The 17,087-nt window shown below is 36.0% G+C and overlaps 1 protein-coding gene and 2 long non-coding RNA genes across 3 annotated transcripts in view; 1 reads left to right on the top strand and 2 right to left on the bottom strand.

The window, feature by feature from the left end:
- The window catches only part of grm4 (glutamate receptor, metabotropic 4), a 141,912-nt gene that overhangs the window by 121,746 nt on the left and 3,079 nt on the right, over positions 1-17,087 (top strand). The window contains exon 9 of the mRNA XM_088005800.1: positions 14,767-15,013. Within this exon, the coding sequence (XP_087861926.1) occupies positions 14,767-15,013 (247 nt within the window). The remainder of the gene's footprint in view (positions 1-14,766; positions 15,014-17,087) is intronic.
- LOC106903979 (uncharacterized) overlaps positions 1-17,087 on the bottom strand; it is a 143,232-nt gene that overhangs the window by 54,438 nt on the left and 71,707 nt on the right. The window lies entirely within an intron of this gene.
- LOC148159725 (uncharacterized) lies at positions 13,059-14,199 on the bottom strand. The gene is made up of 2 exons (XR_015762888.1): positions 13,830-14,199; positions 13,059-13,592 (listed from the first exon to the last, which is right to left on the bottom strand). It is a non-coding gene; the product is annotated as an uncharacterized LOC148159725 (long non-coding RNA).

The raw sequence follows: 17,087 nt of genomic DNA on the forward strand, positions 1-17,087 counted from the left end.
AACAGACAATACTGTGATGAAATTCTTAGACATTCATTAAATAATCTAAAAATAACCTGAAAAGAAAACTGTTAAATATATAAGCTTTGAAGGTTTTGAACCAAATAAAACCAAACCTTGTCAACCTGTGATCACTGTTCACATTAGGCTTGTATCTGGCATTTTAAAACAAATTACACTATGAAAATAGTAAAAAATAAAAATAAAAAAAAAGGTACAGATAACATGGGATACTTATTTTTCTGAGATCTTACCGATCAAATATGTTGGTAAAGTTAGTTTATTTTATGGTAAAAAGAACTTTATAAATGAATCCTTAATTATCTTAAAACAAAACTTTGGGAGATGTCATCTGAAATTTTTAGACTTCAACTGCACAAGCTACTAAATGAAAACAGAGTAATAAACAAAATCATTCTCTAATGACTCTGAAGGCTGCACGAAAGCTTGTGACTCATATATATGTGACGGCTTTATGCCACATTGCATTAGAGGGCCATGAGCTGTTTTCACAAACACAAGCTCACTCTCTTATTCCCATGTCAAATCAATGTGCCCAGCCTCATGAACCATGAGTCTGGATCACATCCAGTGGAAGCTCTGGAAGTCCGCAGGTCAAAAGGGATTCAAAAAGGCCCGGGAAACTCGAGGCCGAGTCTAGACCTCACACTCAGAGGAGACAGTCCGGGTAGAAAGCCAACAGGGTACAACAATGACAAAGAAGAAATGTGTCAATCCAGTTGAAAGGGTTGTTTTGGCAGAGTAACAAAAGGGTCTCGGTGGCTACAACAGAGGACGGTGGTGATGGAAAGACTCATACTGGCATGAACACTATCAGCAGTGCCTGCATGGGTCTGACAGATGCAACAAATTAATCCTTACCTCCTCCCTCTTGGGATTTAACAAAACAATGCCTCAAAAAGCTGGCCTGGAAAACTGGCTCTGACAGTAAGCTCTGGGAAAAAACATTCTTGAGAGACCTAGAGTGTGCAATCTTTTCTCAAAAACCACCAAAAACAAATTCTAAAATGTGAATCATTGAATAAAGTCTGTATGTAATTGCAGCCAGTTAATAAAGCTAAATGTGGCAATCAGAAATTCAATTTTTAGTCAGCATGTAATGACTTGCAAAAGTATCTCTTTTAAACCTTTTCACATTTTCACTTTAAATTTTAATGTATTATGTGATAAGCCATCACAAACCTTTGCATAATTGATAAGTGGAGTGATAATGATTGTAGTTTTTATAACTTCATGTTTAGCTCTATACATCTTCCCATCTACTCTGATCAGTTTCCCTGTCCTCTCTATAAAAGAACGTCACTTTTGTTATTGTTGGCACAGCAAATGTCGGAGACACAAATGTTTACCATGTCTCCAACATGGCTTTTGGCAAACTTAGCAGGGGACTTCTTATGACTTTTTTTTTTTTTCCAATGTTGGCGTTCTAGAGGGCATGAATAATTTACTTGTCAACAAATGTTCCTTTCTGAGTTAAGGATCTTTGCAGCTTTTCATGAGTTATTGTGGACCCAGGCTGCTTGTTTGAATAATGCCCTTCTACCACATCCTGATAGGTAGACAGCCATGTCTTTGTAGGTTTGCAGTTGTTTGCAAGGATTAAACTGTGAAAAGTTTAAAGCTTGGGATACTATTTTATAATCTAACTCTGCTTTAAACTTCTCGACAACTTTATCCCCGTCTTACCTATTGTGTTCTTTAGTTTTAATGATGATGTATTCATGATGAAATCAAATTAAACACATGTGGACCCTGTCCACTAATTAGGTTATTTCTGAAAACAGCTGGTTATACTGCAATTTAACACTTTTCAGATTTTTATTTATATTTACGAAGATGAACACCATTTATTATGATTGCCTTTTATTGTAAAATTATGCCTTACTTTGTGTGAATCTACACCAGATCATAGTATGTATGTGTCATGTGGCTAAATGTGATCAACTTCCTGAGGGATGAATACTTTTGCAGGTAAATCTACATCAAAATATGCTGTCCATATGTTTTTAAAACTTTTTTGAGCAAAATGTTGAAAATAATTTGTGGGAAAAAAAATGGCATTGTTTAAAATCAGCAAGCAAGCTGATTACATTCTGGTTGCATTTTGTTACATGTCCTAAATACATCTTGGATAAATACACTAAAGAGTCAGCATCACTTCTCATTCTTCATGATAACAGAAGTGGCATACACAGCGGAGGGGAAGCAGTCCAAGTGCTAAGCCCCACATTATTTTTTAATGCGAGTGATGCACATCTTAAGTCGCATGTCAACAGGAGCCATGGATATCAGCGAGTTCTTTGTTTAATCATTCCATCTAGTCTCTCTGAAGATGAAAGAGAATTATACAATCACAGAGAGACGGAACAGCTTTTTTTGAGGATGAGGTAATCCATTAGCCAGCATGGCTTTGAATTGATAAACAGAAAATGAAGGGAAAATCTTTGAAGGGTTAAATAAGTCTTATTTTTTTGTTCTATGCACTATCCATCAGATGAAAGTTATTTCCAAACCCTCAAAAACTATTCTAGGTACAGGCTCATTTAAATTGCTCTCCCTTTCTTGTTCCCAATTATATAAGATGCGTGTTACTTATTAGTTTCTGTAGACAACTGTACACAATGACTAGAGGATAGTTTTACTTTTATCATTTTCGAAAAGTTCTGACATTGCCCTGAGCGATCTTAAGGTGAGACCCATAATGGAATGCAAAATGGAAGTTTAGCTTTAGGGAAAAGTTTTTTGTTTCCTTATTCTGTCGTCTTTGGAGAGAAAATAAGCATGAGCAATATAAACGGGTTCCTACAAATTTGAAGTGTCAAGACCAAAAAACTCAATTTAACTTGTTCAGTAATTGGTTGCTGCTCGTCAAACTGTGCTAGAGCCTAGGTCCTAGAAATTTAATGTCAGAAACAATCTTCATAACTTATGTTTAACACCACCAAGGATACCAGTTCAAATGTAACCAAATACATAAATATGGCATGAAAAACAAAAATAAAATCAATTACCGTATTTTCCAGACTATAAGTCGCTACTTATTTTCTGAGCTTTGAACCATGTGACTTATAGTCCGGAGAGGGTTATATTTCAGAAAATATGGTAATACAAATAGATTAGACCACAAAAATGTCTAATATAATATAAATAAATCACTTTAAGCTCACATTTTTTAATATAAAAAATGTATAACCATACTGTATCTATTACAGTGGCTTGCAAAAGTATTCATACCCCCTGAACTTTGATATATTTTGTCACATTACAATGACAAACATAAATATATTTCATTGTAATTTTATGTGAAAGACCAATTTGAAGTTGTAATTGTGAGGTAGAAAGAATATTACACATGATTCAAAATATTTTTGTTACAGTTAACCATTTGTTTTCAGTTAAATATTTAACTGAAAAATGTGGTGTGCAAAAGTTAACATTTTTCTAACATTGTGTTTAGATTGTTTTCTGTTCTGTCGTCTCATTTAGCATCGCCGCTGAATTATATGATTATGTTTTTACTGTTTTGATGTTTACATTGAAAACAATGTCCACTAAATAATGGATAAGTACATTAATTTTAAAATCGTGCTATGCAAACCAGGCTTTGGTACAAAATAATGTGTTTGACTAGTCACAACTGCATTGTGGCTAGTGTCAGGGCTAAGCCCTGGCTGAATGAATATCGGCCAATGATGGCTGGAAAGTTACTGGATTTATCAACCGCGGTACCAATTTCACTCCAGCTCCTCTCTTTATTTCTCTTGATATTCTCTGTACGAAATGTTGAATAAACAGTCATGTTGTTTCTACATATCTCCAATGTCACTGGAATCTCGGTTGGACCATGTCAGCTGTTTGGGATTCCCCTCTGTGCTTACTCACCGCGCTTTGTGATTGGCTACCTGTCGCATTCAAGACGCTGTGTTCTCGCAAGACAACTCGCTGGCAACAATACCCTCTGGGCAGCATACCAATAATTACGCAATAGCTTTATAAAATAGCTGAATGCTCATCAGTTGATGTGACGTACATCAAAATTGATGCAACACAATAACAAAATGAAGCAGTTGAAAAGGAGTGAAAAGTACAAACATTTCTTCTGTTTCCTTATTCTAAACTACACTCATAATTTCAAACACAAACAATAATCAATTTATCTGCTATCCTACAGAAATTATACAAACAGCAATTACAAAATTACATTATTGATGTATTACTTTCTAGAAATCTAAAATTGATACAATCATAAACTATAAATGAATAGTGAATAGATGTAAAACATTTTATTTGGACCATATTGTATCATGAAATTGGACAAAATGTAAGTGTTTTTTTTAGTATTATTTGACTTGCTTATACAAAGCAATCAAATGAATACTGCTTAACTTCAGTGACTAGCCTGTTGACTTGCGCATCTTTATTTGTAAGGACGGAACATGTCAAAGCAAACACACTTTATCTTCATCACATTATAACTGACAGGCTCCATAAAGCCTCACAGCCCACGTCGACATGTCTTTCTGAACAATAAAATGATTCACATCTTCCTAATTTACCTTATCTTACCGCCTCACCGTTCTAATCACCAGTTTATAATGCTTCTCTGCAGCAGCACTACAAGCACTATCATTTCTGTGTCATCTGGTGTAGGGATTGATGTAACGAGTGCCATAGGAGGCTTTCTCTGTCATTCAAATGAGGACATCTGGTCTATCTATGGAGGTTCATCATCGGGCTTTATACTACCTTCAGGAATAGATGTGACACCTGCTTACCTGGAGAAACAGTCTAAATCAGTTGCTGATTTAGACTGAGGCAAGAGGAGGGGCGTCAGACAATGGCCATGCATTGGAATGAGGCTCCAGCACAATGGGCTCAGTTCGAATTCAATCAGCCCACACAAACAGGTCCTGCCATTACAGTGCATGAATGGCCTGATTAATTGAGTGGTGTTATTTATTTCCCTCATGAAGCCTCCACCACACTATTGGCACTGTCAACAAAAATGATGTTAGCACACCAGGCAGACAAAGAGTGGGAGTTACAGTGAGTTCAGCAAGACTAAAAAAGTCAAACAGGAGTGTGTTTGTGCTATGTGTGTGTTACTCAGTGTGGATTTCTGCTACCTGCTACTACTCCCCCAATTCCCAGTGCTTTCAGTGTCTCTGCATGGTAGAGCTCAACTCGACTCTTTTCTTTGTTTGTCCTCTAGAGATAGTACTTTGTACTTGGGTTGAAGTTTCAAGCAAGCTAAGCTGATACTAGACAGCAATTCTGAAACACTGCAGACCACTGAGATTCATCACATGTTGATGTTCCAAAGTCTCTCTAGCAACTTGAACTATTGCACTCAATGGCAGTACAACTTGTTCTCTGGAGAAACGTATTTGCAAATGCATGCCTGGATCAGAAATCTGTTTATATAGATGTAAATGGGTAACAACAGGTTGTGAATTGTCATGAGAGCACAGCAACTTCAGCAGCTTCCATCTGTGCTTATATGGCAAGCTTCGATCGGATACTGCTGCGAGATTTGTTAATTCAATTTCCTCTCAAAACATAAGAGAAAAATCTATGTTCTTCAATCACAGCATTTTAACTTAGTAGAAATTCAGCTGATTTCTCTAAGTTGAAAGCTTCAGCATCTGCATTCAAAGGCAAAACAACTGAAAATCAAGTTTGTGAATCAAGAAGCTTCATGTAGTGAAAAAAAGCCAGTTCTTGCTTCTCATCTCTAACAATAACAACATTATTCACACTAATGTCCCACAGGCCTAATAATGAATAATAAAGAATAATGCAGTGGAGCAGAAGGAGCTGAGTGACATCCTGGACTTCACACAGCAGTTTTTGCATTCATTAGGCCTACAGTGCAACACCCTCTGGGCCTCGACAGCTGACCTCTGGGCAATCCAATAACGTGAACAGGCCGTGAAGCTAATCAAGGCCAAAGAATAGTGATCTTTATAAATGACACTCTCCCGTGAAGCACACATTATTATGTCCCCTTAGGCTTCTATTTGTTTATTGGCTTAATTAGAGCGCAATTATAGTGACTTCTCATGCAGCAAGCCCTTCTGTTGAACATTTCCATAGCATGCTGAGAAAAATCACAGTGGCTAACATGCAGAGTGAGATTACATAGTTTAAATTAATCTTATAATGTAAACTGTGAAGCAAAGGTCCTCCCTGGGTCACTGATTGTAAACACACTCCACTGAGAGTACTTTTTAAAATACCATTGTGTTGCTCTTTCTCTAAACAGTCACCTCCACCACAAGTACTGATGACTTGTGTTGTTTTTCTTGCATGCACTTCAGTGATTAATGATGCTATGAGCTGCTTCGTCTCTGTCGTGTTTTGCTTCGAGCATGATCTGCTGATGGTGGTATGATGACAGAAACGGAAGATATACAGCAGCCCTTGTTTACGATCTCCACTCAGTGAATGCTCAGGTGCACTGCAATCCGGGGAAACAAATTAATGGATTGAGTATAGAATTTAGCCTGACAGTAAAAACAGGACTCCGTGGAAACGCAGCCTCATGAGGCAGACTGGGGATGGACGTTTCTCTTCTAATGGCACATTTACCGCACCTGATGAAATACCAGACAGAAATATACTGACTCAAACACCTTTGCAGTAATTTAACTGATACAAATCATGCAATGACAAAATAAAATTAGGTTTTCTGGGGGGTCATGTTGCATGAAGGTCTGGTGTATTTTACAAAATGGATGGCCTCATAAGCAAAGAACCTCATTTTGTTATAGTGACATCATGCCAAGACATCAGCCACTAAGTCATACTTGGCGCACAAGTGGATCTTCCAAATGGACAGCAACCCTAAACATACTGCCAGATTAATAGCATTGTAGCTTAGGGATCAAAAGGACAATGTTTAGAACGGCCCTGATCTCCGTCTCATTGAGAATCAATGTTCATAAACAGCAGGCTTTAATAATAGTGAGGGTGCGGTCTTCATTTTTGTCCAGTCTGTTTCATTGTTGTCTTGCTTCATGTGCAACCTTTTCAAAGCTAGAATTTTGTTCAGATTTATAACAATGTTCCTATTATTTGGCACACATGGGAACTGAACAGAACAGCTCATACAGATATTTTTTGTTACACATAATCTGACACTCCTGGCTTTGAATGTTAGTGCTAGAGTGAAGAGAAAATAATCTGTACATTATAAAATCTAAATCTCACAAAACAGATTTTTGAGAGATGGTCTCATGATTTTGAGACTTACTTCAGATTTATTTATTGGCTCCTTTTCTAATTTATTCTAACCATACTGCCCATGTTTCGATGTTCACTCTCAATCTACCAGATAACCAGTGAATAAAGTAACATATATTTCAGTGTGTTTCTTGTGTCCTTTATATTTGTTAATGTGAGTAGGAGATTTGTTTGAATGATCAATCCTTAAGAAAACCAAGCCTCGAGCAGTACACTGGTTAATACTCTCTGCAGCTGGGAGGGGACCACTGCAGCTGTTCTTTCTTTCATACTGCCACCATTCTTCCAGTCTGCTCTTCAGCCAACAGACTCACAAAGTACCTTGGTTGGCGTCTGATGAGATGCAGTCAGTCTGGAGGGAGAGTGCCCTGGAGACTTACAAATAATAATAAAAACAAACTAGATATTCAGGCCAAGGTCACATCTGGGAGACTAAATACTACTCTCCATCCAGTTTCTAGAAGGAGCTCTGAATAAATGTAATGTCATAGACAAAAAGACAAAAACAAAAAAAAACAATTAAATCCTGTGCATGAAGGATTTTATGAGCTGATTCTAATTTCAGCCATGTGGAAATTACTGATTCTGACTTGCTGGTGTGTGTGCTCAAGTCATTTATATGACTATTTCAGCCAGCCGTGCTTTAATTAGTTCTAAATCAGTTTTCATGGTAACCTAAGAACAGTATCAGTTGCTCAAGCTGAGATTCACATCACATTTTCCTTCAGGCAGAGTTGCATGAAGCAAACCTGCTCTTGAATTATTTAGAAATAAAATGAATACAAGTGATTTGATTTTATTTTTTTTACTTTTAAATCAACAATCCTGATTAAACAAAAACCAAAAATGCATATCTTAAAGTGAAAAGCCCACTTGTCAGTGCTTGATTAGAAACATACAGTGAATGGAACTTGGATACCCCGTGAATTTGTTAATAAATAAACCGATCTGCATCTGACCTGGAAATAAACCGCTAACACAGGGCGTAAACAAAAACCTACCACATATATAAAACAAATAAAGATGGTGTTAGAGCAAAAAATTTGATTTAGCTAATCTCTTCATTACAAGGTATTGCCTGGTAGGTGGATCAACACAATCCTCCAATTTAGAAATTGACAGCATGAGCAACATTACATTTTATTCCTGATTGTCAGTAACTTTGTCCAAAACTTCCAGCAGCTGTCATTTTTTTTTTTTTTTTTTTTTACTTTCTCTCTCCACTTGTGTAACTGACATCTTTTAAGCACAGGCGTCCAATTATGCATCATGCTGTCCCCAATGAGACTATGCATCGGACACAATGAATGAAACGTAGGTTTGCAAGAAAACCTTTTAACGGCTGTTCTGATAACCATCATCTCTGTGTGGCGCTTTGGCTTTTGAAAAGACAGCCAACATGGAGAATGTCGGACTGTATTCTTTTTGCTTTGTGGTACAGCTCAGTGCTGAGTCAGACCTGCAGAGAAGTATTCTGAGGTGACAGAGCTAACTACTGCTCCATTGATCGGCCTGGTGATGTAGCTCAAGATTGAAAATTGTGTTGTAAACCCAAAATGCCTCGTGTAAACAGAAAGAATCTATAACCTACCACTTCTGAACTTAAACTTGATATATAGGAACAATTTCCAAACTATTTCACACAATTACTAGGACAACATGCAGTGGACATTTACACAGTTAAATGACTTGATCTGATACAGATGTATTTGGATAAATTAGGATATCAATAATAAGGTAATTCATTTCAGTAATTCAAAAAGCAAAGCTTCTTTTTCGCATACATTTTCTTCCACATCTTCTTAACATTGGATACAACCCCCTGTGAAAAAACAGATTCCTTAGCAATTAGACTGTTAATGACTGTCTGCTGGACAACAGTTAAATCAACAGTGTTGTCCATAACAATGTAGGCCATAACATTGCAGTTTTAAAATGTTTGCTTTAAACTGATTTTATCGAACGTTCTCGTCCTCTGAAAATCTGAAGTCTGTTTTTATAATATGGCCTGAAAGCATGAAGAAATAATCTTAAATATAAATGCTTAAAATATAACTTTGTGTAATGAGTCTATAAATGGTAGCATGAGTCAGGTTTTCTTTTTCTGATCAATTTACTGTAATAAATTAACACTTCTGATGATTTGAAATCCACATGTAAAAGAAACAGAAATAAACCTGATAAGACAAAATTTCAAAGATCTTGCAGGTTTTAAATTGGACTCCATCTCATGCACATACACAGTTTAGTTTTGTTGACTTTATAGATTTGAAAAGGAAATAAAAGTGCAACATCATCCGAGTGTGAGACTATTTTTCAGCTGTAAATAATTTTTGGAGGTCTTTCAGATCTCAGTACCACAGTTAAAAAGTCACTATAGTTTTCATAAGTTTAGTTTTAAAGTTCATGCCTGTAATCCTGGGGCTCATTAGCTGCATCAGTGGCTGTACTTCTTGTCTCCTTTCAGGCAGTTGAAACCTTGAAACATACCTTCAACCACTTTAAAAGTCCCAGTTTAGCATTCGCATTAACCTTGCTTATCAAAGCACTAGCCAGAGAGATTCATCAAGTTTTTACTGCAGCATTTGTTAACGTGACTGAACCAAAACCAGATATGAAACAGCAATATTAACTTTAGTTGGAACTGTACTCGTTGTACAGTTTGTTAAACTTTTTTTTAAAACATCTGTAATTCCACCATAACCTAAGAAGGAACATTTACTGTATACAAATAAAAAGTATATATGTAAAAAGCATATATGTAAAGTACATTCAGCTAGTTAAACTAGAATATGTAATTCTGAGTTCACAAAATAATTCTATGGATGAGTAGATCAACAAAAACAGTTACTTGTATCGTACAAAAATGTTGTTTACATGATATTCAGTGGTGCTTAGTGATATTCTAAAACAATCAGCATTAATAACGTGAAAGCTGTGTGATTCTTGTGTACCAATTTTACTTTTCTTTGAATTTGGAAGTTGTAATTTCCAAGTTACACATTTGGAAAATCAAACAAAACCTCTTGAAATGTAAATGACGACTTTGAAAGTCAGACATCTCTAATTATCCCTAGGTTCTGGTTCAATATAGCTGCATATCTGAAGAGTAGCTAAAAGGTGTTGGAATAAATTGTTTATTTGCACTTCTGACAGTTTGTAGCTCATTAAAACAGAGGTGCCCACAGCACAACACATCTCTATCTGTGAGGGTAAATGCTGGAAATAAATAGATGTGTATTTTATTGACTTTCTTTGCTAATAATAGGTAGGCTGGGCACTGAGCACAACACTTCGGAAATCCTAATGGTTTTATTCTCTCAATATTATAACTAAAGATATAATATTTGTATTATAACATCATTTTGAGATTTGAGATCCAACCTTAACTTTTGAACTCAGCTGAGATTCACAGTCACCTTAGGTGTGAGGGTTTATTTTCGTGGCTCTATTTCCAGCTCATTGTATGATGCTTCTTTGATCTTGTTGAGATTATTCAAATATGGCATCTGCAAATTAGCTAGTTTGCAATGTCACTGAATAAATAAACAAGATAAAGTAAACAACCCAAACCGACCATTACCGAATTTTTGCAACATTAGAATATATATCATAACAACTATCACGTAATTAGCATTAACTGTGCAATTTAAATAAATTATTACATTTCCTAAAAGACAAAGCTGTGGAAACTGAGTTGTTTGATTTTTTCTTTCTTTTTCCACACCATACATCAATTTAACACAAAAATGGTCAGACAGTTAAGAGACTACAAACATATCCTAGTTTGTAAAACAATAATGAAAGATGTGTCAAAAACTCCTCTCAGTTCAATCCATAGTCTTAAGTACTAACAGCAGAAAGCATTAGAGAGAAATAACTTAATTTTAACAAAGTGTCCAACAGGACAAGAGTCTAAACCTTTACTTTTCAGTTGACTGAGTTGATGCAGGGTCAGTTATCACATAAAACACATTTACATAAACAAAAAACAGAGTTCAAGGGTTTCTAAAATATTGTTTGAATAAAAAGTTTGACTGGAGTTCATCTGCTTTTTCCAAAGTTGTTTCACCTTATTCAGAAATATATTAAAAAATAAATACCTTTTTTCATAAATGATGTAAGCTATTCCTTTAAGGGTGCCTATCTACCTGACCAGTCGTGAGATTTTTTTATATGAATTTATTATTTATCCATCCATCCATAACGTCCAGGGTTATGTTGCATAAAGTTTTATTTTGTTGTCAGTCCTGATGTCCACAGTCTTACAAGTCTGTAGAGGCTAAAATGCACCTTTCCCGAGGTAAAACATGTGTTTTTAATGGCTCAATGGTGACTTGGGTTTCTGTCATGAACAGTCAATAAACAGTTGGAACTCATAAGTTAAAAAGTGAATTACTCCAAAACTGAATCAATTCCTCATGGTGTAGCTGATGTATAGAGCTTTGGAGTTGACGTCACAGGATATGACGTTTTCGTCGCTCGGCGCCATGTCTGGGGTCCACAGACCAAAACAAACTATTCAGAACACCGGTGTTTTCATTGTATTACCAACCGCAGTAAAGTTGTTTTCAAGTTGGATACTGGATAAACCGAGCTCCACGGAGTAAGAGACGTTCAGCTCAAGGTTGATCCGATTTATGAACGCTAATTTCGGCCAGCTGTTCTTAAGTCTCTCCACAAGCGCTCGGAGTTTCACATTGCTGCTGTCAATTTCCGAACACTCCTGTGCATAAATGCTTTGTCTTGTGACCAACTGATACCAAAAAGTGGACATTCATGCTATTACACGAGGCACACCATCTTCTATTAAAATTTTAAGTCATATTCAATAATTTTAATATTAAATGTTTTCTTCAGTAGCTTCCAAATTGTGTCCCATTAACTCAATCTGCTTGAAATTGTTCTACTAGATTGTATAGATGAGGCACACTCACCTTTATTACATTTGAACACCTTTTATATATTTTTTAGCTATTTCTGCAGTCAAAATTTTTTATTTTTCTTAGCTTGTAGGTCATGTAACCTATTAACTCAAAATCTGTGTACAATTATTCTATTAAACTATAGATTAGGCATATTTTTATTCCATTTTGACCCCTTTTTTAACCAGAATTATATTTAAAAAAAAAATTCATAAAATGTATTACCTCAGATGATCATCACTTGTTACCCGTAATGTTCAATTGCATAAAATTCTAGGCCAGGATCTATGTCATTACATGTTCACTTACCTGAAATATGTTAAATACAACAAATATTTATTAAAGTGTGGTCTATTTCATAAAATTTGTCACCTTTATTGTTTAATTACCCATTAAATGTTTAAAGATGGGCTCTTTCATCTGGTTTGTGTCATGATGTGGCGGTGGACACAAATGCAGCAGGCAGTGGACTTACTTTATGTGGATGTAGAAACAAGGCTGATCTAACAATAAGAACTAAGGAACACAGAGCAAGAGAAACTAGAAGATCTAAACAAAGAAATAACCCAACTAGAATGACACAGAAAGATACAGACTCAGACCTGGAACAATAACTGAACCTATGGTGATCAAATTAAGAAATAAACATTACTAGATACCCTGCAGGGAGGCTGAAATAAGAAATAACTAGAAGGATAAAATAGAATAGTCATTAAAGAAGGCTTGACATGGACTCAGACAAACAAGGAAAAGCAATAATATTATTCTAACTACACTAAATACCATGAACCACTTAAGTGAATTGAAACACAAAGTTAATAAAATGAAAAGCAAAACAAACCCAAAAACCCAGTGTCTTGACAGATGTCTGATTATATAATTGTTTACTTTAATCACATAAAATATTTATTTAAAAATATAATCTCATTACATGTATGTTTATTACCTGAATATTTAAATATCAAATTGTTACTTAAAATGTGATTCTTTTCTTCACGTTTACATGCAACTTGAAGTGCTTGAATCAAACGATTCATGAATGTTTAATACATTAAATTATTAAATGAGAGAACAGCCACTTCCAACTGTATTTCAACACAAATGGTTCCTGTTCCTCTTCAGAGTCTGCAGCCTTGCTGAGCTCCTCTCCTGGGGTTCCTTCCTCCTCAGCCTCTCCAACTTGCTCCTCTTCTGTTGCCTCTGCTACTGTGTTTTCATTATTTACCTCTTCTGGGGTAAATAATGAAATCAGTCTCAGTAACCTGTTGATGGTTTTGCTGTATCGCCTCTTTAATTGACGCCCATGTCGGTCCGATGTTGTGGCGTTTACCTCGCAGTGACCCACATTCAGCACTGGACCCCAGTCAGGATTGAGCTCATCCATTTCATACGTCGGTTTGCCTTTAAGAGGACATATCAGAACACATCGCTATTAAAGCTGTAAATTTGATAACACTAGTAAAATAGTTTACTTCACAATAATGTAATAACCTCGATGTCCACTGACAAAACTCGGACTATGCTACATAAACAATATTAGCCCGAGCTAAACAACAGAAACTGAACGTAAGAACACTCGGACAAAATCATAGAACAACATTATGACACAAAACCAACAAAGCAAATTTAGACACTCACCAGAAAGGAAATGTCTGGAGGAAACTTGTAGGTATCTGGGGATTTTGGAGAACGTGATATCAAGACGTGTCACCGCTGATACCAGGACATTCGTCTTCTTTTCGTTAGCACCGATAGCTTAGCCTCCTCACGTTGTTTCCAAGCAGGATAATAGTGAAACCAAAGTCCGTCTTATATCCTTTTACCGTTTCAGTCGTGTGATCGGACATTACAGACAATAACGTAGCAAGTTCGTACCATAGCTAAATTATTTTAAGTAACTTGGATTGAAAAACTCTGTGAGACTGTTTTTTTTTATACTGCGAGACTGTTGTCTATGGACCCCTAAGATGGCGCTGATACCCCTCCGACTAGAGCAGTGACGTCACGCTCCAAAGCTCTATAGAAATGACAATCTTTTCCTCTTCCTCGAATCTTCCATTAACATGACTCATTAATTTGCTGCAGCTTTGCAGACGATTAAAATGGAATGAGCGAGGCTGATATTCAGAGTTACCCTCCCTCCTGGTTCGCAGGATTTGACCATGCGTAAAATTTTCATGAGCTTGTTTCTTTTTATGAGTCTGCTTGTTATGAATAATAGCAGTGTCCAATTCACTTGAAGTTATGAAATCTGTTTCCAGCTTTACGTGACGGTCATATTAAAACTATCATTGCAGGAAATTTAGCAAATATGCTGGCCTTGACTTGCTCAGCACAGACTTCATAAAAGAACAGATGCTGATTTAAAGCAGGTTTCATCACGTTGGTTGTATTAAAGAATTTTCAACTGGACAAAGAAGAAAACAAGAACTACTCAAATAGCAGCCTGGCTTACCCGTGGCTCATTGGATGCTTCCACTCTAATAACTTAAAGCAGATGTCACTTGTTCTTTATGGTGGTTATTTAGAAAGACCTGTTTCTTTCAGCTGTTTTTCTGGTGTTTGTCTTCTGCAGATGTACATCCAAACAACCACACTAACCATCTCTGTGAGCCTGAGTGCTTCGGTGTCCCTCGGGTTGCTCTACATGCCCAAGGTCTATGTGATTCTTTTACACCCAGAGCAGAATGTGCCAAAGCGCACTCGCAGCCTGAAGGCTGTGGTTACCGCCGCCACCATGTCCAACAAGTTCAACCCCAAGGCTGGACTCAGACCCAACGGAGAGGCCAAGACTGAACTATGCGAAAGCCTGGAAACACAATGTAAGAACACGTATGCAAATCAGATACCCTTTCACTGAAGACCCACAATGGTTTGTTTTCCAGAATTGTTCTTTCCTTTTGTATGCAAATCAAACTCAATTTATGCTATGATATAAATCAGAAAGAAAAAAAAAATACTTTTAACAAACTGAGTAGCAAGATACTTGAAACCTCACTGAATCCAGTAAATGTGTCACTCTTGCTGTTTTGATGCAGAGGCCAAGAGGGTATTGGTGTTAAGAAATAACTTTGGGAGTTTAAGGTGTGTTTTGCTATTGCTATACTATCAATAAGAAATCTGATGTTTTCTGATGTCTGTACATCTCACATCCTTTACCGTCTTACTAAACTACATCTTATCCCATTTAACGTTTCACTTCCAAAATGCAACTTTTCATACATCTTGTTTATACTGTTTATGTTCATGCCTGAACAATGAATTATTCCCTTTATTAACATGATGCTGATTGATTACCAGTTAAATACAACAGTCCTGTTTGCACCCCTACCCAGTCTCATCTTTCAGTTGCTTTCTGCCACCTACCTCATGAGTGATGGGAAACAATTGTTTTTCCCATTTTGTAACAATTAATTTGTTTCGCCTCCACACGAGTAATTTTTTTTTCCAAAATATTTAATTTTGTTGTTGCATCCATTTAGTGTCTAATTGTAAATGTTCAGTGTGTACAGAGCACATTGCTAAACTACACATTTAGATGTTTAGAGAAACAAGTCTATCATTAAATCTACTATTTTTGTACATGTTAGTAACTGAATAATGTTAGTAACTGAATAATGTTTTCAGTTAGTAAAATGAGGGATGGCTTTAATAAGCCTTTTTAAATCACAAACATCTTCCAAAAAGCTAACCCGGCCCATTCATAAATCATGATATATGGCCTCACCCTGCACCTTATAATTTAAAAAAAGCAATGAGGCAGTTTAGGATGATGGCGGGTATTGCGTGGCATCACCGTCAGCACTATGCATTAAATTTGAAAGGAGTCCCTGCATGTAACTCTTTTCAAAACAAAATTCCAGGCTAACTTAGTGCAGTTACTTCATTTATATTTCTCACCTTCTTATTATTCTTCTAAATAATTATTTTTGAGTCTTGTCTGTGCTTGTAAATCCTGCTGTTGACTGGTTGCAAAAGAAAAAAAAAACACTTAATCTTTTTTGGATGAGATTTCCTGAAATATTTAGTGCTTAATTCAGTTTCTTTACCATTTTTATCAAACTAATGGCTGCTCTTGCTTTACAATCAATTGCTGTCTTTGAGTGCTGCTGCCGGTTCCTCTTGTCCACTTTCCAAGTGGGACACAGTTTATCTTGTACAAGCCTCGTTTTTTTTAATGAAGTCGTCAATGGTTGCATTACAAATGCTGCCACACTAAAATAGTTAGGCATATACAGCATAGTAACAACCAAAAACTACATTTTTATTTTTTTCTTCAAAAATTAAAACAAGACTGAATGTAAAATCTAAAAATCTATTAGCTTATTCCCATTAAATTGTCATTAAACTTAGTTTTTGAAGACCAAACAAAACCATTAATCAGCAATGTAATTATTGTTCTTTGGTAACAAATTTTAGTAATTTTCCTACATGCACAGCTTCCTTCCAAGTTTCCAAGCATGTCTCAAAGGAGTTGAGACAAGCACAAATTCAGAATATCTGTGAACACAGCAGCAAGGTCGCCTTGGTTTACACTGTGTCAAATGGCAAAAAGGAGAAGCTTCTCTATATGTTAATTTAGATAAAAAGTTTAGTGCTTAATTTAGTTTCTTTACCATTTTTATCAAGTATGCATTTTTATCAGTAATCCAAAACAAATAAGCTAACATTCTCGACCATGTTAAGAACTGACAGGGAGATGAGCTCAAAATTTTTTATTTTATTTTTTTTTAATCAGAGGTATTGCACCTATTTGTGATTTTTTAATAGCACCTGGTAATTTAAACATTTTTTTTTCCTTGTAACACATTATGTTCTTTGGTTTACTCTTATTTGGGTCTCATGAGACAGAAGAGTTCAAGACTGACCTGCTTCAAATATACATACAAAACAGAA

This window comes from Poecilia mexicana, unplaced genomic scaffold, assembly GCF_051168715.1.
Source record: "Poecilia mexicana isolate PSO_F unplaced genomic scaffold, ASM5116871v1 scaffold_5, whole genome shotgun sequence".
Lineage (NCBI taxonomy): Eukaryota > Metazoa > Chordata > Actinopteri > Cyprinodontiformes > Poeciliidae > Poecilia > Poecilia mexicana.